General features: G+C 46.4%; 6 protein-coding genes and 1 long non-coding RNA gene across 7 annotated transcripts; 1 reads left to right on the top strand and 6 right to left on the bottom strand.

The window, feature by feature from the left end:
- Positions 1–83: 83 nt before the first annotated feature.
- Positions 84–994, bottom strand: LOC112268864 (citrate-binding protein-like). Its single transcript, XM_024455053.1, has 2 exons — positions 701–994; positions 84–591 (listed from the first exon to the last, which is right to left on the bottom strand). The coding sequence occupies exons 1-2, from the start codon at positions 977–979 to the stop codon at positions 187–189; spliced, it is 684 nt and encodes a 227-aa protein (XP_024310821.1). The 5' UTR covers positions 980–994; the 3' UTR covers positions 84–186.
- A 1,055-nt stretch (positions 995–2,049) lies between these two features.
- On the bottom strand, positions 2,050–4,111 carry LOC112268748. The gene is made up of 4 exons (XM_024454837.1): positions 2,836–4,111; positions 2,668–2,760; positions 2,419–2,493; positions 2,050–2,341 (listed from the first exon to the last, which is right to left on the bottom strand). Exons 1-4 carry the CDS (start codon positions 3,412–3,414, stop codon positions 2,192–2,194), a joined length of 897 nt encoding a protein of 298 aa, XP_024310605.1. The 5' UTR covers positions 3,415–4,111; the 3' UTR covers positions 2,050–2,191.
- Positions 4,112–4,430: 319 nt separating this feature from the next.
- LOC112268678 (protein FAR1-RELATED SEQUENCE 5-like) lies at positions 4,431–6,170 on the bottom strand. Its single transcript, XM_024454611.1, has one exon. It carries the CDS (start codon positions 6,168–6,170, stop codon positions 4,431–4,433), a length of 1,740 nt encoding a protein of 579 aa, XP_024310379.1.
- Positions 6,171–7,806: 1,636 nt separating this feature from the next.
- On the bottom strand, positions 7,807–8,768 carry LOC100824831 (citrate-binding protein). Its single transcript, XM_024455294.1, has 2 exons — positions 8,495–8,768; positions 7,807–8,384 (listed from the first exon to the last, which is right to left on the bottom strand). Exons 1-2 carry the CDS (start codon positions 8,567–8,569, stop codon positions 7,980–7,982), a joined length of 480 nt encoding a protein of 159 aa, XP_024311062.1. The 5' UTR covers positions 8,570–8,768; the 3' UTR covers positions 7,807–7,979.
- LOC112268945 lies at positions 7,863–12,165 on the top strand. The gene is made up of 3 exons (XR_002960511.1): positions 7,863–7,876; positions 8,233–8,235; positions 11,622–12,165. It is a non-coding gene; the product is annotated as an uncharacterized LOC112268945 (long non-coding RNA).
- Positions 12,166–14,203: 2,038 nt separating this feature from the next.
- Positions 14,204–15,137, bottom strand: LOC100844019 (abscisic stress-ripening protein 3). The gene is made up of 2 exons (XM_003577763.4): positions 14,772–15,137; positions 14,204–14,674 (listed from the first exon to the last, which is right to left on the bottom strand). Exons 1-2 carry the CDS (start codon positions 15,000–15,002, stop codon positions 14,486–14,488), a joined length of 420 nt encoding a protein of 139 aa, XP_003577811.1. The 5' UTR covers positions 15,003–15,137; the 3' UTR covers positions 14,204–14,485.
- Positions 15,138–15,884: 747 nt separating this feature from the next.
- On the bottom strand, positions 15,885–17,898 carry LOC100824523 (egg cell-secreted protein 1.2). Its single transcript, XM_003576213.3, has one exon. The coding sequence runs from the start codon at positions 17,896–17,898 to the stop codon at positions 17,416–17,418; it is 483 nt and encodes a 160-aa protein (XP_003576261.1). The 3' UTR covers positions 15,885–17,415.
- Positions 17,899–18,175: the final 277 nt, after the last annotated feature.

Genomic DNA, 18,175 nt, shown 5'->3' with positions numbered 1-18,175 from the left:
CCAACCTCGTCACACCATCCAAATTAGCCCAAACATAACAAGACTATATTGGGTGTGTGTAGCAAAAAGACTACTGACTGGATGCAACTGAACAAAAGAGCTCTTAAATATTTAATAGTTAAGATTTAGTCGTGAATAATTAACCATCAGCGGATATGTATCATCAAATCGCTTCCGGCTTCTTCCTCATGGTTTGGTGAAGACCTGGACGTTCCTCCACCGGGACTCCATGCGGTGCGACGGGTGGTTGTGCGACTGCTTGTACACCCCGAACTTGAAGTAGTGCGGCGCGTCCTGCGACCCATGGCTGCGTGACCGTAGCCTCTCGACGCCATCGACAAACACGGTGACGTTGCCGGCGGCAATGTCATGGACCACGTTGAGCCGGACCCATCGGTCGTAGATGTCGTCGGCGAGCACCCTCCGCAGGTCGTGGTAGAAGGTGAGCCGTCCGTCGTACACGTGCAGCATCAGCGTCGTCGCCTGCCGCTCCGGCCTCGCCCCAAAGATCTGCATGATGGACACGCCGGATGTTCCCGTCGGCACGTACACCTCACCGGTGAACTGCCACACGCCTGACCTGTACACCACCTGCACACATGCACACGTTAATTTGTCTGTCGCGATTCAAGAAAGGAACACTGCACCCTGCTTTCTTTCTTGACGAGGTTTCGTAAAAATAATAAAACATGGTGTATACATTGATCTTGATCTCGGTGCGGGCCCCGCCGGGGTGGTTTCTGCGGATGGACTTGTCCGTGGAGAAGACCCACATCCGCCGCACGCCGCCGGTGTGCTCGTAGCGGTCCCGGAGGGGCACGTCGTAAGGCTTCTGCACGATAAACTGCGACTCCGTCAGCCTCACCGGTCTAAATCCGGTGGTGAGCGGGTCCTTGCCGTCATCACCGCCCCGAGCCGCCGCCGTGCCGACGACCACCGCCAGTAGCAGCAGCAGAGCGGACAAGCTGGAAGAAGCCATCAAATGAAATCTAGCCAGTGATCGGAGGTAATAACTGTCGGAAGAAGCTAGCCGATGCTGTATTTATGCAAGTGATTAAGGACGTTGTAATAAACGGTCGTGCGTGCCTGTTTACTGTCAGGACAGTTTTCGTTTCATCGGCCAGTCAGTAGATGCTCTTGTCGATTTGGATGTGATCAAATGAAATGATCATTGTGTACTCAAAGGAAACAACTCTTGTCTTATGTTGCTGAAGAATTGGTCCAATGAACAATGAGACAGGATGGGAGGTAGTACTCACTACGTACATAATTATAAAAACCAGCGAATAAGTCAGAGTGTATGGTATTTTCTTACGGAAACAAATAGATTTTACTACAGTAATGCTACACCTACGGACACGATGGGTTACGAAAACTCTATGCGCTAACGGGTCTTCAGACGTGGCGCCACATGTGTGCCGGTTTGCCTTATCGTGTGGCGCCTCACTCCCGCAGTCCCGCCTCTGTCTCGTCCTGTCCCCTCTCCCGATCCCCTTCTGTCCCCCCCCCCCCCCTCTCTCTCTCTCTCCAACCTCCCCATCGAGCCACTTTTTTCCAGATCGAGCGCATGGGAGCGAGGCTAACGGCGCTGGCGTCTAGCGGAGCTATGAGAAGATTTTGGTTTTGGGGTGGTGAGATTCAGCGGGGGAGAGCAAAAGGAGCGTGGTTGAGCCGTTGAGGCCGCGCCGTTGCCACGGCAGGCCGGTGGTTACCGGCAGCGGCGAGCAAGGAGGTTGGCGGCCAGGTCAGAAGGCACCTCCCCCCTGCCTCGGCCTCTTCCTCTTAGCTCCCAGCCGATTGAGGAGGAGCTGAGTTGCTGCCTGCTGTATGAACACGACGGAGGTAATTCAGCAATCACTCTAGCTTAGCTGCTTCCCTCTTTCCACCACCATATCGACTGGATACATGTTAATCTTTGGCCGGGCTGGATACATACATATTCACCAGCACAACTAATCAGTGAAATAGAGCTTGATCTGAAAGCCACGAGAACATGTTAATTTTCTAATCTTCTTCGTGATCTGAAACAAATAGATGGATGGTCTCCTCTCAGATCAAGGTACCATGGTGTGTAGAAGATAATGTCAACTAAACAATAAAGCCTACGAGATACTCGTAGTTATTATACATTACAGTTGCCAGATGCAAAAAAAGGACTGCATCCAAAATCATTAAATAACACAACTAATGTTTATCTTTGATCCATCGTATCTTTGAGCCCTCCAATTCCATCAAAAGTTAATTGTGGAGATCTGGATATAGCAGAAGAACTTTGCTGAATTTGAAACAACATGCTTGTATATTTTCCAATAATTGGGGGCATAATAACGACCGATGATTCCTGCAGCAAATAAATTCATAAGGTGAATGGGATGTTCAAGTACTTATTACAAATAAAGAGACCAAAACCAAAGATACCTCAATTGCCCCATATGGTACTCCGGCTGTCATGGTTGGGTTCATTTCGCCACTAGTGCCCAAACTAATTGATCCCTGCAAGTAATAATTCATAAAATGATCTGAATCTCAAAGTATTTATTAGAAACAAAGGTACGGTTCCAAATAAGAACTTTGTTGAATCTGTATCAGAGAACATAACCGTAAACTTATAAATATACATGGTAGACATAGATGATTTTTAAATAGATATGAAACAAAAATAGCTACCTCATGTTCCATCTCCTCTTGTTGAAGAATGTCATTCTGAGATGATTTTCTTTTTGCATTGCTTCTTTTATTTTTCAATTTCATAGCACGAGTCTGAAATAAACACTAAATTAGTAAACTTAAAAAAGTATAGAGCTTTTCAAAGAAACAAAATTTTGGTAGAAATACCTCTTGTTCGGCTTTCTTCTTCTCCTTTTGTGTAGCTTTCTTCTTCTCCCTTTGTTCGCCTTTTTTCTTCTTTTCTCTTGCTTCACGAATAATCTTGTCAACCTTAGACTCTTTTCTCAATGAAGGCGGACGTCCAGCACATCTAACAGCTATTGTACTTAGTATAATTTTACTTGTTGTCTCCCCATTCGATGGTGCACCACCTTCCTGTGTACCAAGCTGTTCGTTGTTATTTTCAAAACTTGAGTTACTAGAAGGTTGAATTTTCAGATTGTGAATCTGTTCAATCAAAGCATTGCATGACTCCTCTGACATGGCACCTATCTCTGCAAAGGGGAAGAAAACATTGCACAACTTATCAAACTGTTTTGCAATGGGAGTGTCTTCCATTCCGCCATATGTGCACCGGACAAAGTTATGTTTTCTTTTCATATTTTTTCTCCACCGATCTGGGATGTATTGTGAAGGAAACTGCTTTATTTTCTTGTGAGTAAGCACAGATAAAACATGCCTACAGATAATACCTCTGAACGCGGCATGAACACTTAACTTTGAACTCTTCCGCATTGAAATATACATGGTGATCGATGCAAAATTTACAGTGATATGTCGTTCTCTCCACAGGGATTGAGTTACAAATATTAAGCAAACTCCCAAAGCTAGACTCACATAAACTGGTGTTTAAAAGTAGTGACAAAAAAGCTCTGGACTGCACTTTAGTGAACTCAAGTAATAGGTTTATTCTGAATCTAAATTACGGACAGCACAAAGAAACTATATGAACCACGAACAGAAAAATAAACTTGTCTAATGTTTTTGGTATTTTTCTGAAATAATAACAAACAGTAAAGATATGACTCACTAATTACTGAAACTAAAGAACTGAGGAAGCAAGAGGGCTAACAAAACACAGGTTATCAAATTCTTGCAGGTTTCTGTCTTACAAGAAGCAACACGAACAGCAGCAAGTTTCACACGATTTATCTTTCCAAATGCAAGTACAACAAGATCAGCAAAAGAGCAAGGGAAGGGAAAGAGTGGTTGGACTTCGTCACCAAAGAGCTGCTGTAGAAGAGGGTTCAGAGATTTTTCGCCAAGTTGTTGAAGCGGCGAAGCAGGAGAAGCAGAGGAAGCCGGATCGGGAAGATGCAGAACAAATACTCGAGCTTGATGACGATGTGGACGAGCAGCCTAGCGGTGAGGCAGATCTCCAGCCGCGACCTCCATTCTCCTCCCTTCTTTTCTTTTCTGATCTCCTCCCCTCTTCTCGATCTGTCTTCCCTCCCCCCAAAAGAAGCAGAGCCCCCCTTTTTTTTGGTCCTTCTGGAAAAGCCACCGGCACATGGCCATGGAGTGACTCCCCTTTTGCCTTTCAGCTCTCTAATTATTTTCTTTAGTGCCCAAGTTGATCCCTGCTGCTAACATTCTTCTCCTTGTAAAGTCTTTCTTAATGTTGAGTGAGGTGCTCAGCCTAATTAATTGAAGTTTCTGGGCCTTTTTCGCCCCTTCCTGCATATAAAGAATTGAAGATTGTAATTGCCTCTTTGGAGTGGAATCTGTTACTTTAACATACTTTCAGGAGTAAAAAGAAGAATTTAAGCAGTGCAAAAACTCTGAAAATGCGCACGAAAAGTACTGAATATAATGCTCATCACATGGTACACATAATCTTTTCTCCATCCTTCATCTTTGTCAATTAGCACATCCTCGGTTATTTTGTATATTTCTATTGCCCCTTCTTTTTGAATGAAGTTCCGGTCACAGTACAACATGTGTGTTAGCTCCTCTTGAAACTCCTTGAACTGCGAATTTGTATAAACTGATTGAAACTGCTTCTCAATGTCAAAGTGTGTGATACGAGGTATGGTTGAATGGAAGGAATTAAAATCATCAAGTATCTCCTTCTCAACTTTATCATGAAGAGCATTCTCATATTGGCTAACAAAATGCTTCAATGTTGTCTTTACATTAACATACCCATCAAAGAAGGCATGCATACTTTCACTACGCTGTGTAGTGGATATGCCTGCCCAAAAAACATCTTTTACAAATGCTGGAACCCAACGGTGCCGATTGTCATAGAGCCCTTTAAGCCATTCATTGCCAGCAATATCATACCTCACAAGCATACGCATACGCATCCAAGAACCTTCAAAATCTGTAATTGTTAATGAGTCATAAACTGATTTGCCAATTGCAGTCTTGATGTATTCATATTGTTCATATCCACCTAACTTCTCGGGTAGCTTCTTCATTATATGCCACAAGCACCACCTATATCGAGCATCTGGAAAAACTATTTCCACAGCATTCTGAATTGCTTTTGCTTGATCTGTCACAATAGCTCTTGGTTGACGATTTGACGTACATGTCAGCCATGCTTGAAATAACCAAACAAATGTTTGAGTATCTTCATTTGATAATAAAGCACATCCTAGTAATGCATATTGTCCATGATGATTCACTCCAACAAAAGAAGCAAAAGGCATATCATATTTGTTCACCAAGTATGTGGTGTCAAAAGTTATGACGTCGTCAAAGGAGTCATATACTGCTCTACTTCTTGCATCCGCCCAAAAGACATTCTTAAGTCGGGATTCATCATCAACATCCATAAGACTAAAAAACTTTGGATTGTCGGATTGCATTTTCATAAAATAATCACGAACGGCCTCAGCATCACCACTTCCAAATTTCAGTCTTCTTGTTTTCTCTAGATAATTGCGACATTCTTTCTCACCAAAGGTCAGGTTTTCATGACCATCCGCTGCCACAACAAGAGAATTGAAATTCTTGTTTACTCGTATTCCAGCCCGGTCATTCAACTCAAGCCTTCGCTTAACATTAAAGTTCAACCTTTTGTTGCATCTAAATAACCGAGATGTATGTGGACTTAATGTATGATTATGATCTGAAATGACCGTTGAAAGATGAAACGTTCCATCTGGACCACGAACAATATTAACTTTAGCTTTACATCCTAACCCAGCAGTTGGATTTGGCTTCAACATATTCTTTGAGTTGGACTCTGTTTTACCATGACAAGAGCAACAAAGTGTTAGATACTTTAGCTGTCCATTATCATCTCTGTTTGAGCTTCTTCTCGTCACACCAAACCCTTTAGCCTTAGCGTAATTTTTGTAGTACTGTCGCACATCATTCTCAGTATCAAAGGTCATCCCCAATTCAGGATCTTCAAGTATCACATCTACTTGAGGTTCACCTTGGTTCTCTTCAACTCTCACGTTGTTTTTCTTTTGTTGCTCAATGCCATCATCATCGCTTGAAATGGACATGTCACTTGATTCATGAACATTACCAGTTTGATCATCCATTCCTACAAAACATAAAGAGCTAAAACATTAACGATATTATGCTAAGTGTGATCAATAAAACCAGATGAAAGATGCAAAAACGATTACATAAATACTATAATTACCTGCTAATGCTAATGTTGAAGATGTACCTGTTTGCAGCCCTGGTCAATCTGAGGTTGTCGCTCGCCGTCTTGCCAGTGCACGTCGAACAAAGCGCTCGCCGCTGCTCGTCGAGGTGCACGGCGTTGGTCAATCTGAACGAGGACAAGCTACTGTAATCGCTTCTGTACACATGATCAACGGCAATGTCGATCGATCATCAAGCGTTGAAAGCGATACAAGAAAACACGAAAGGAGGAACAAACCGTGAAACAAACCGCTGGCCGCCGATCACCGAGGTGCTCGTCGCGTCGCTGGTCAATCTGAACGAGGACAAGCAACTCGTCGCCGCTCCTAGATAGATGATCTGTCGATCGATCAACAGGTATTGAAATTTATACGGAAAAAGACGGCAGTCGGTCGTGCTAGTAGAGATGGCGCAGTTCTCATCGCATGAAGGGAGGCGGCGCCCTGGTCAATCTGAACGGAAAGACAGGAGAGTTGTTTAATTAGCGGAACTGTCTTTTTATTTAGTATTTTTCGTTTTTCTTTTACTTCAACGCCACGTAGTACTTTTTTTCCTACTCAGCCCGTAACATTCCGTAAATTGCCTGTACGTGTAGCATTATTGATTTTACTACGGGTAAGTAAGACCTGAGAAACGATTATTTGTGCGAGGCTAGCACACTTTTTTTTTCTTTTTTGAGGGGACAGTAGTACACTTTTATACTGGGTGCGGCGGCACTTGTGGAGCTAATGGCACATGTTGGGCCGCGGGAGCCCAATCAACTGCTGCGGTGGGCACAATTGCTTTTTTCTTTTTTGAGGGGAGGGTGGGCACAAATGCTGATCTGCATACTCCTACCGACCGGCCCAGAATGAAGTTGCAGCGTGTTCGCTGAAATCGTGTCCAGCCCAACGAGCAATGCCTTGAGTTTGGATTAGGCATGCGACAAGTCTCGGGCCTGCTAACAAAATCATCTCTGATATTTAGTGTTGACTGCAAATTGATCTAATTATCAGCTCCTGTAATTCGTGCAGTGTCATCATACTTTATCCTCGTACTTATTACTTACGTGCTCGTATATGGAAACCCTAGCCGTCGCTGTTGAAGAAAATTTCGATTTCCAGTGGTTCCCCTCGTCTCTCACTGCCGATTCGGCGTTGAGAGATGGGAGGTACCACGGATCAACGTCTGACATCAGTTTTGCTATTTTTTGAATTCTGATTAAGTTTGTGTGTTCTTCGTGGTGGCATCTTGACGTATAGAAGATGCATGTCCTGCCTCCGTCCTCATCGGTTAGACGATGCGAATTGTTCTTTTTCTGCCTCCTCCGCCCGCTGGCGGTGGCCGGGAGGTCTTCAGTACAACTGCCAATTTGCAAACAGAGTTTGACAGTGGCATTTGTTGAATTTGCAGGAGTTTTGTTCAAAAGAGGACTTTTTTTTCAGATTGAAAACAGAACATTTTTGTGCTATCTGGTATACCAAGAGGGCAACGAAGGCTGGATCATCTCATGCTCACCGATCCATCCATCCCAACAACGTCACACCATCATGACTAGCCCAAACATAAGACTACTAATTAAACGGGCGCAAATGTACAAAAAGCTCATACATATTTAGTTAAGATTGAGTCGCGAATAATTACCCTCGACGAATACGGTTCAAACTACTACGTAACATATTTTTAAATGTACCATCATATCGCTTCTGCCGTCTTCTTCTTCATGGTTTGGTGAAGACTTGGACGTTCCTCCACCGAGATTCCATGCGGTGCGACGGTTGGTGGTGCGACTGCTTGTACACTCCGAACTTAAAGTAGTGCGGGGCGTCCTGCGACCCATGGCCTGGCGACTGAAGCCTCTCGGTGCCATCGACAAACACGGTGACCTTGCGGGCGGCAATGTCATGGACCACGTTGAGCCGGACCCACCGGTCGTAGATGTCATCGGCGAGCACCCTCCGCAGGTCGTGGTAGAAGGTTAGTTGGCCATCGTACACGTGCAGCATCAGCGTCGTCGCCTGCCGCTCCGGCTTCGCCCCGAATATCTGCATGATGGACGCGCCGGATGTCCCTGTCGGCACGTACACCTCGCCGGTGAACTGCCACACCCCTGACCTGTACACCACCTACAAGCACGCAGGTCGAGAGTCGAGTCGGTCACGAAAGGAATTAGCACCCTGCCCACCTGACAAGGTTTTCATGAAGAAAAAGAAATATAGAGAGAGTGCGGCGATACATTGATCTTGGTCTCGGTGCGGGCCCCGCCAGGGTGGTTTCTGCGGATGGACTTGTCCGTGGAGAAGACCCACATCCGCCGCACGTCGCCGGTGTGCTCGTAGCGGTCCCCGAGGGTCACGTCGTAAGGCTTCTGCACGATAAACTGCGACTCCGTCAGCCTCACCGGTCTAAAACCGGCGGTGAGCGGGTCCTGCCGACATCACCGCCCCGAGCCGCCGCCGTGCCGACGACCACCGCCAGCAGCAGCAGGGGCGGCAGCAGAGCGCACAAGCTGGAACAAGCCATGAAATCAAATCTAGCTAGTGATCGGAGGTAATTCCTGTGAACTGTCGGACGAAGCTAGCCGATGCTGTATTTATGCAAGTGATTGAGGACGTTGTAATAAACGGTCGTGCGTGCCTGTTTACTGTCAGGACAGTCTTCGTTCATCGGCCAGTCAGTGCATGCTCCTGTCGATTTGCGTGTGATCAAAATGATCATTGTGTACTCAAACGGAATAACTCTTGTCTTATGCCACTGAAGAATTCATTGGTCCAATGAGACGCCCAGAATGTGAGGTAGCACTCAGTAGGTGAAGAAATAATTGGTCCAATTAGACAGAATGGGAGGTCGTACTCACTAGGAGTACATCATAATAAAATCCATCGAATAAGGCTGCATTTGGCATTAACGTTGATTATGATAATCCAGCATTTTCATTCAAGTTTTGGCTATTTTTTGTTTGGCTAACCAACTTTTTTTGTTTTCGTATGTATCTTTTCGTATCAGATTATAAAATAAGTTCAGCATAACACAGTTTAGCAATGCCAAACTAAGCTAAGTCACTGTAGAATGCTACTCCCTCTCCTTTCCAAACTATAAGATGTTATAGATTTATGTGAATCCAAATTCTCGTAGTTTGATTGAGTTTATAGAAAAATGTACCAACATCTACAAGTCTAAGTAACTTGATTAAAACAAGAATGCTCCCTCTGTGCCTTGAGTGTTTCAGTTTTTTTTTCCTTTCCCTCTTTTCTTTTCTATACCCTTTGCTCCCGGTCGACTTTGTCGACCTTCTTTATAAGAATAGCACATCGTGTTGTTTGGTCGAAATAAAGTAGTCCGATTAAAACCGATTAAGTTCTTAGTAGCAGGGATAAAGTAAACAAAATACACAACACTTTTTAAATTTGAGGTAAATGCACCATCAGTTTATTAACTTGGTGCGTATGTGCAGATTAGTCACCGTACTTGCAAAATGCTAAATTCGAGTGTTACAACTTAGCATGTATGAGTGTGCGCGGTCAAAAATACGAATTCGTATGTTTCAACGCTGACGTGAACAAAAACGATTCGACTTATTTACAAAGAACACCCTGAATTAATACGGGAGGGGATAAATTGCAAAATCACGACAAATAAAAAAGCGATGTTTCCCTTCTTTCCTCCTCAAAATCCCTAGCCCGAGGTGTCCCAGGCTTGTCACGGCCGCACTGCGCTGCGTGCACGACCCAGACTCCTCCGCAGACCCAGACTCCTTGGCCCCAACGCCCGACCTCGCCGCCTACCTCCTGGCTCTGCTCCTTCGCCTCCTGAAGCTCCTCTGCAGCATCGCATCGACAGGCATATTATCACCGAGATGCTCTCGCGTGGAACGGAGATGCAGGGGAGGCTTTGGAGGAAGGGATGTGAGTGCGGCAGCGGGCGGGGAAGACGAGCGGTGCACGGGACGTCCAGGAGATGCGCGGCGACGCAGGCCTGCATGCGCGCTGGAGTTGCGGTCGGCTTCATGCCAGAATTGGAGATGGGCGGCAGCTACGGTAGGGAGAGGCAGAAGAGAGACATAGAGCTTCGGGGGAGAGGAAGGGGAGAAAAGAAGATGGGGGCAGATGGGGCGCTCGGGAGGAGGACTAGGCCGGGGGGAGCGATAAGAAGGGAGGGTAGCGAGGGGACGGGAGGAACAGTGACGCCTGTCCGGCCATGGACGGGACAGAGGCAAGTCAGGGTGACGTGGGAATGACGTTGTGCACAGTGGGGAAGACGCGGGTGGGGGCCGCTTGGCAGAGAAAGAGAAGACGGGTACGGCGCTCGAGTGAGTCGACATCGAGTCCAACTACCTCCGCAGCATCGCATTTACCTATATCTTCCGACGCAAGTACTGCAAGCTCAACGAGTACATTGTAGGCATAGGGCTCCATCGTCAGAACGCCGGTCACCTGCCTCCTTCACCGCCAACTTCGGGACGAAGTCGCTGCAGGACGCCTTCTTGGAGTGCTCACTATCGGGTTTCGATGCAGGCTCACCGACAAGCACGCCGTGGCCACGGACGGCCTTGTGTTTGAGGATGTGGTGAAGATGATGTGTTACATGTTGAGACCAGAAAAGGAGGGCCTATTTGTAAATATTCCATGGCCACATGTCCACGTGGTCGTCCATGTCAGCGTCCAAGCCTACAGATTCATATTGTTGACCTCATGCGCTCATACGTGCCAAGTTGTTGCACTCGAATTTAGCATTTTGCAAGTACAGTGACTAATCTGCACATACGCGCCAAATTAATAGACCGACGGTGCATTTACCACTTTAAATTTTACCGGTGCCATTGCATATTTTCAAGAGCATTTTGCTATTTCTAAAGAGAAATAACAAAATACAATTGGTGCCATTTGACAGCAACAACTATGTGCTACCTCTGTTGCTGCTTCTTACTCTAGTATACTTATTTGATAGCGTAGGTTCTAATATGTAGATTTTTGTGGAATGGTTCGGTTCTGGTAGGATGAGACACTTTCGTGACAAAAAAATTGCAGTAATCAAAGTTTAGGAAAATGTTTTGCAGAAATAAAGAGAACATACTTACTATTGCACTACTACAAAACACAACATATATGACGAGTCATCAGTGACGGGCCCTTTGCGCCCATCACTCATGACCTTCATCAGTAACGGGCACACCACGCCCGTCACTCATGAGTGGTCATCACTTTTTGTCAGGCTACTGTTCTCCTATTCTGTCGAATCTATGAAGTAAGACATTGATTTTGCAATAAGATCCATTATATTCATTGCATAATAAGCTCCTTTGAAAAGCATTGGCGCACGTGTAAACGAGTTGCTCTACCGAACTGAGCTATAGCCCTTATCAGAGATATCTTAACATATAGATAATTTATTGTCAAGATGAATATTCTCTAATGCCAGAGGGTATCTCTTTAAATATGTATATGTTTAGTATATAACATACCAATAAGGAAGCGTTATTGCTTAGAAAAGGGATTCGATATATAATCAATCGAAGTAATGGGTCTTCCTTTGTGATCATAAATTGCCTACTTAACTCAGTGGTTAGAGTATTGCTTTCATACGGCGGGAGTCATTGGTTCAAATCCAATAGTAGGTAGGTAGGTAGAAAAATTACTAGATAGCATTGGGCTTATTTCGCTTCGCTATCTAATAACTTTTTCTACCCCTCTTCCCTTTATCTTTGTATCAACTATAAACCATTGGATTGTCTTCAATTGGATGGGGGAATCCAATTGACAGCCTCGATTCGTATCCTAGCTCGTCTGAGAGCTAGTTTCGCTTCAACCAATTCTTTTGTACCCTCAGCTTTACTCAAGTTATCTTCGGCTATTTTAAGTGCCTGTTGAGCTTCTTCCGGATCAATATCACTACCCAGTTCCGCATCATTTCGCCGTTTCGATTGTTACTGATACTGAGCCCGCTAAGCCACATATAGAGGGGCGCCTCGCTGGTCGGTCTACCGAGCCAAGAAAGAGCACAGGTAGTAGCCAAGGGAGGGATACTTTATCTTGATTCAAGTGGAATGCCAAAAGAAGCAATGGGCTCTCGATCGTAATACAATAGATGGGTCAGGAGCGGCTCAGAAATTGCTATCTTAATTTCCCCTATCTTAACTGAATTCGATTTTTGAAAAATCGATCCAATTTGTTTTTGGGTTAAGCAGAAGAAGTTAATTACTTAAGTTTCAAACCCTAATTTTTATAACTAATGTGACGGGTGCGCACATGACCGTCACTGATGAGGAGTCATCAGTGACGGGCCTTGCACTGATGACCACTCATCAGTAACGGGTGAAGGAGGCCCGTCACTAATGGTCAAATGTCAAAATTTGCAAAACTCTCAAAAACACTCATCAGTGGCGGGCCAGCATCTAAGCCCGCCACTGATGCACCGTTGATTTTTCAGTGCAAAAAAAGCACACGATCCGTGTGCTCCCTCCCTATTGGTTGAGCAACAGGGCAATCGGATCGACTGGCCCACCCTCCCATCCCCTCCCGAACTTATCTCATGTGCGTGCCCCAATCTCCTCCCTCCCTGCCCGACGCCCCAGTCTCCTCCCTCTCTCCCTTCTCTTCTCTTCTCAATCCCAAGCGCTGCAAAGCCCATCCCCTCCCCATTCCTCTACACCAACCCATGGCGCATGGAGCAGCAGCAGTGGGGGCGCATGGAGCAGAAGCGGGGGCCGGATCCGTCGGCCCCGCGTGGAGGAGCCGGCCCCTCGCCCCCGTTGAATCCGGCCTTCTTCAGCCGCCGCCGGTATGTCTCTCACCCTCTCTCTCTCTCTCACCCTCTCTCTCTCGCAGATTGTTGGTGGCCAGCCTCCCTGCCTCGTTCCGCCGTCGCCGGATCCTGCAGCCCCGGCGCCAACCGGCCATTTTCCCGTCTCTGTGTAGAAGCAGATCGAGATCGAGGAGCGCCGGCCATTTTTTCTTGATTATTTTTGTGTTTTTTCATGTTGTAATCCTTGATGCTTGATCTGTGATGTGTGATTTGTTCTCCGATTTGTGTGATTTGGGATTTGTTGGGGTACGCTGGAAAATGTGCAGGCCACTGGCCTGCTTTTTCTTTAATCAGGAAAATAGTATCACTGTCGGTCCTGCTAGTTGCCCGCCACTGATGGGGATATCATCACCTACCAGCTAGTGACGGGTAGTGTTGGTAAGCCGTGATAAACAAATTATTTCGAAATCGACTTTTTTTTTCCGAATAACCTGTGACTTTATTCAAACACGAGAATTATTACGGGTACAATGCTTTGAATCATAGACTCTAGAAATTATAAGATAACTCATATAATTAAGAATTACATTGAAAATCTTTTAAAGGCATCTTCTCCTTGATTTTCAAACTTTGCAACATGAAATTCTGTTGAGGTTTCAACATAGAGATTTCAATCAGACTGTAGCAGTAACATCGTTACTGGTATCTCTGGACGAACTTGACTATGTTCAAAGGTTTCAAAAAGTCTCTTGAGTCGCTCGTTCTAAAAGATCAGGAAACGTATTTGAGTCAGAGACGATCCCCTAAACGAGTAGTACACTTGTTGGGTCGCGGCACTTGTTGGGCCAACGGCACATGTTGAGACGCCGCAGCCCAATCAGCTGTTGCGGTGGGCACAGGCGCGTCCTCCTTCTACCGACCGGCCCAGAATGAAGTTGAGGCCGGCGTGTTCGCTGAAATCTTGTCCGGCCCAACCCAGCAAGATTACACAGCAACGCCTTGGGTTTGGATTAGGCATGCGACGGGTTTGGGCCTGCTAACAAAGCCATCTCTGACTTTTAGTGTTAAGCTTGCGTTTGGATTAGCGTTTCCCCCAACAAATCATGTGGCTTTTCCTCGAGCGAATTAAGCAAATTAAAGTGGGCTGTAAAAAAAAAAGCAAATTAAAGTGGAGTACGTTCCATGGGAACTGAAGGCTAAAATCTAAAAGTTAGATGCAGATAGGCAGGGTAGCTTGGATGATTAATAAAGTTGAGCACACATACATAGAGATTATTACATCATATACTCGCTGTCTGGGAGCTTATTCAGCAGCAGTACGTAGCACAACACACCGAAGCTGCAGATTAAACACATGTACAGAGACCTCGTATACCCACGGCCTGGCCCGCGCCTCAGAAAAACACACACGCGCACACACACACAAACAAACTTCGGCGCCAGCGAGCTTACGTGGAGTATCGATCGGCGGGTCTAGCGACGTCGCTTAGCCGAAGAGGTGGTGGCCCTTCTTCTCGCCGCTGACCTCCTGGGCCTCCTTGTGGTCCTTCTTCTTCTCATGGTGCTCGTGGAACACGAACCCTCCGGCGCCCACCGCCGCCGCCGCGCCGACCTCCTCCGCGATCTTGTGCCTGTGCGCGTTTTCCGGGTCCTTCTTTGCCTCGTGCTTCTCGTACTACAATAAAATCAAACAATCAATTTAGCACCGTTGTTGTCGTCGTCCAACAACACTTAGTATATATAAGATGATGACGTGTTCATGTGTATCGTACGAGGGCGAAGGCGCCGGCGGCGACGGCGCCCATCTCGCCGAGGTGCTCCTTGTGCTTGTGGTGCTTCTCCTCCTTGGTGATGCGCTCGTACTCGCCGTCGGCGCCGGTTGGGGTTACCACCGTCTCCGCCGAGTACCCGTACTCGTCGACGGCGCCCGTGGTGGGGTTGACGACCACGTCGGTGTCTTCCTTCTTGTGGTGGAACAGGTGGTGCTTCTTTTCCTCCGCCATGGCCGCCGGTTGATCAAAAGCTCGAGGAGCTAGCTACTGAGCTGGCTTGTACACCTGTGTGTGTGTGTGTGTGTGTGTGACAACTGACAGTAGGATGCTGTGTGCTTGGTTTGTGTAGCCTTCCTTCTGGCCGGGTTTTATAGCCAAGATAGGCTTCTTGGCTGGCTACTTGGGTGATTAATGGCACGATTTGACTTTGGTAAAAGACTGTTATTAATTAGCGTGGTAACACTGACAAATCAAACAGCCACGTGTTTCAGTCTTATTGGATATAGAACTGGGCCCCACGTCTTGGATGGACGGTGCGGCGCCCCACCGCCCATCTGGCGAAATTGCAGCTTGGGTAGCTTTCGGATGAGCAATCAAAGGCTTTGAATTCTGTCGGCATACATACACTCTACGTACACGTACGTATGGGATGATGGTGACGTGGCATCTGCTTGCGCCATTTCCCTGGTCACCGCGTCCACGAACTAGCAAATGAAGCAGAAAATTAATACTCCATAGACCATAGCTAGCTAATTCTACGAGCTCCTTTGAAACTACCCATGTTTCTGGGAAATTTTAGCCAAAGAGCCAAATAAAAATCGATCGGTGATGGTGAAAAACTATACTCCATACAATGAAAAACTACATGTAGGCAAAGAAGAGTAATTTGCAACTAGTGATTCCTAGACATCTTTAAATTTCAGGAAAACAATAAAAAAGAATTTTAAAATATCTTCAAACTTCAAACAGAATTTTAAAACTCTCCACGGATGATAATTAAGGTCCGGAATTTTATCTACAAGTCAGGAAACTAACTAAAAGTCAGGGGAAACCAGCAATTAGTTAATGGATACGGGACAAGTTTTGACAAAGATAGCAATTGCCTATAGCTGAAGTAATCTCCATCTATTGGAGGTTGGGAGAAAATGGAGCGAATCTGATAAAGTATTAGCACTTGATCATAAAGTTGATTCAGTACTGATCGTGATGCCAAACAACTGATTAAAGCCCATATGTACATGCATAATTTTCACCGCTAGCCTTGTGCAATTTCTCTCGACACAGGACAAGGCAGACAAACAAAATAGTCTTCTATCAAGACTACAACAAAAATGAAAATAAATCTTCGGCTGTAGGCTTAGTATTTTTTCTAGCTTCCCAAAAACGTTTAAAAAAAATCTGTCTTTTACACGTATTTCATATACTCTTTACTTTTTTCTGCAAAGGTGTATACGATTTAGGCTCAATTTGACATTGCTAAACTGTGTTGCACGGAACTTATTTTATAATCTGTTGCGGAAAAATACACGCGAAAGTAGAAAAAAGTTGGTCAGTCAAACACGAAAATAGTGAAAAACGGATGAGAAAAACAGGATTATGAGAATCCATCACGATGCCAGACGCAGCCTTAAATCACGGGTACATACAGATTGTGGGCCAGTTGAATGAGCACACAGAAAATAGATGGTCGATCTTTACGAAGGAGACGCTTCGCCTATATACACATATCATTAGCAATCTTAAACTCTTAATAAACTCTTGTACTCAAAGGTGGTGTTGTTGCTCTTTAGTGATGTGATTCGATCGTAGGCCATTGAGGCCAAAAGAGGTATGGTTTTACCTCCTGCAGAGACATACAGGCCAGATGGTAGTTAAGCTAGGTGCTTCTGATCCAGGTCAGTTTGGCATCAAGAGGATTCACATATATGGCCGTGTTTTATGTGTATCCAAGAAATTAACTTCAACTCATGTGGTTAATTGGATCATACCATCTCGATCAATCGAGGTATTAGCACGCATATAAATGTCGACACTGCTGATCCAATGCCAAAAAGAGAACCTAATATAATTAACCAAATCAAATCACGATCATTTCGTGGCCCGTCCCTTGCTTGCAAAGCAATCTCAATTATTCGGATAGTCCACATGGGGCAATAATTAATTAGTGCAGATGTGAATCTGCAACCACTCCATGATCGCTGCACGTATATCCATCTTGTCTGTACGATCGATTTCGGAGAGGACGTGAGTGCGTTTTTTTTTTTGAGAGGACGTGAGTGCGATGCATATCGATCTCTCTCCCTGAGCGGACGGTGCATTGTGGGCTTTGGCGGTCTGGCCTGCTTCGCAGACCTGGCCGCATCGGCCCAGATGGATGGGCTGACCCTGACCGGCTGCTGGCCCATCTATGTTTTTTTTCTTGATTATATTTATTTCTAAAAAAAATATGCTGCCTTTTTTTCGAAAAGGGACCCAAAATTTTCGATTGCAGGCTTATATCGATTTTGTGCCACTCACGAGACAAACAACGTATATATATGCACGAAATTGATTTATTTCAAAGGCACCTTTTTATTCCTACTAACAATTATCGCACGTGCAGCAGATCAGGACTGCACTAGCTATAGTCGTCCGACGGTTCATCTCAAGCGTGCTTGGCCGGCGCCGGCGCCGTTATCGTAGTCGCAGGAGACGGCGGAGGCGGAGGCGCCCCGGAAGAGATCTCGGCGTCGCAGAAGCCGCGTAGGACGTCGGCCTCGCGGGCCGTGAATCCGACGGCGTCGAGCATGGCGGGCCAGCAGTGGGCCGTGACGGTGCGGATGGCGAGGCAGCAGGGGCGGCCCAGGTAGGACTGGCCGTTGAGGAAGAAGAGCACCATCTCGTCCGTGCACGCCCGCAGCTCCGCCACGGCCCCCCAGCACTCCGCCAGCCAAGACCACCCCCCTTGCTGCTGCTCCCCTTCTCCGCCCGCCGTCTGCGGGAAGGAGGAGAAGGACGCCGAAGCCAGGCGGACGCGGTCGGCCAGCGGCGGCAGCGCCGGGCCGGAGGAGACACTGGCGGCGGTGGCGCCGGAGACGACGAGGAGGGTGGACGCGAGCAGAGGGATCAGGAGGGCGGCGGCCGCCATTGGTGACGAGGTCTGAGATCGAGGGATACGTTGGCGGCCTTGCTGGGTGTTTGGGATGCGTTGGTACGTACGTACACTGGCTTGGGCGGCTGGGGCCGGGGGTTTATATATGAGTGGTGCCGGGCGGCACCGCGGCAGAAGGCTGAAGGCAGAAGGCCCGGGATTGAAGAAGGCGTTTTCAGGGAGGCGTGCGGGCGGACTGATGAATTGGATTTGATGGGCGTATTATTAATTAGTCCATGCATATTCCGGCTGTGACACGATCGATCGAAATGTA

Source organism: Brachypodium distachyon, chromosome 4 (assembly GCF_000005505.3).
Source record: "Brachypodium distachyon strain Bd21 chromosome 4, Brachypodium_distachyon_v3.0, whole genome shotgun sequence".
NCBI classification, from domain to species: Eukaryota; Viridiplantae; Streptophyta; class Magnoliopsida; order Poales; family Poaceae; genus Brachypodium; species Brachypodium distachyon.
The sequence above is the reverse complement of the archived record's forward strand: the minus strand, read 5'-3'. Positions and strand labels throughout refer to the sequence as shown.

What these genes read in the sequence shown, in the direction of transcription:
- LOC100824831 (XM_024455294.1), bottom strand. Translation starts at nt 8,569, where the DNA reads ATGTGGGTCTTCTCCACGGACAAGTCCATCCGCAGAAACCACCCTGGC. An exon ending in GCACCGAGACCAAGATCAAT is followed by an intron (nt 8,385 to 8,494) that starts GTATCGCCGCAC and finishes GCGTGCTTGTAG; the next exon opens with GTGGTGTACAGGTCAGGGGT.
- LOC112268678 (XM_024454611.1), bottom strand. Translation starts at nt 6,170, where the DNA reads ATGGATGATCAAACTGGTAATGTTCATGAATCAAGTGACATGTCCATT.
- LOC112268864 (XM_024455053.1), bottom strand. Translation starts at nt 979, where the DNA reads ATGGCTTCTTCCAGCTTGTCCGCTCTGCTGCTGCTACTGGCGGTGGTC. An exon ending in GCACCGAGATCAAGATCAAT is followed by an intron (nt 592 to 700) that starts GTATACACCATG and finishes GCATGTGTGCAG; the next exon opens with GTGGTGTACAGGTCAGGCGT.
- LOC100844019 (XM_003577763.4), bottom strand. Translation starts at nt 15,002, where the DNA reads ATGGCGGAGGAAAAGAAGCACCACCTGTTCCACCACAAGAAGGAAGAC. An exon ending in CCGCCGGCGCCTTCGCCCTC is followed by an intron (nt 14,675 to 14,771) that starts GTACGATACACA and finishes ATTTTATTGTAG; the next exon opens with TACGAGAAGCACGAGGCAAA.
- LOC100824523 (XM_003576213.3), bottom strand. Translation starts at nt 17,898, where the DNA reads ATGGCGGCCGCCGCCCTCCTGATCCCTCTGCTCGCGTCCACCCTCCTC.
- LOC112268748 (XM_024454837.1), bottom strand. Translation starts at nt 3,414, where the DNA reads ATGTATATTTCAATGCGGAAGAGTTCAAAGTTAAGTGTTCATGCCGCG. An exon ending in AAGAGGAGATGGAACATGAG is followed by an intron (nt 2,494 to 2,667) that starts GTAGCTATTTTT and finishes TATTACTTGCAG; the next exon opens with GGATCAATTAGTTTGGGCAC. An exon ending in TACCATATGGGGCAATTGAG is followed by an intron (nt 2,342 to 2,418) that starts GTATCTTTGGTT and finishes TATTTGCTGCAG; the next exon opens with GAATCATCGGTCGTTATTAT.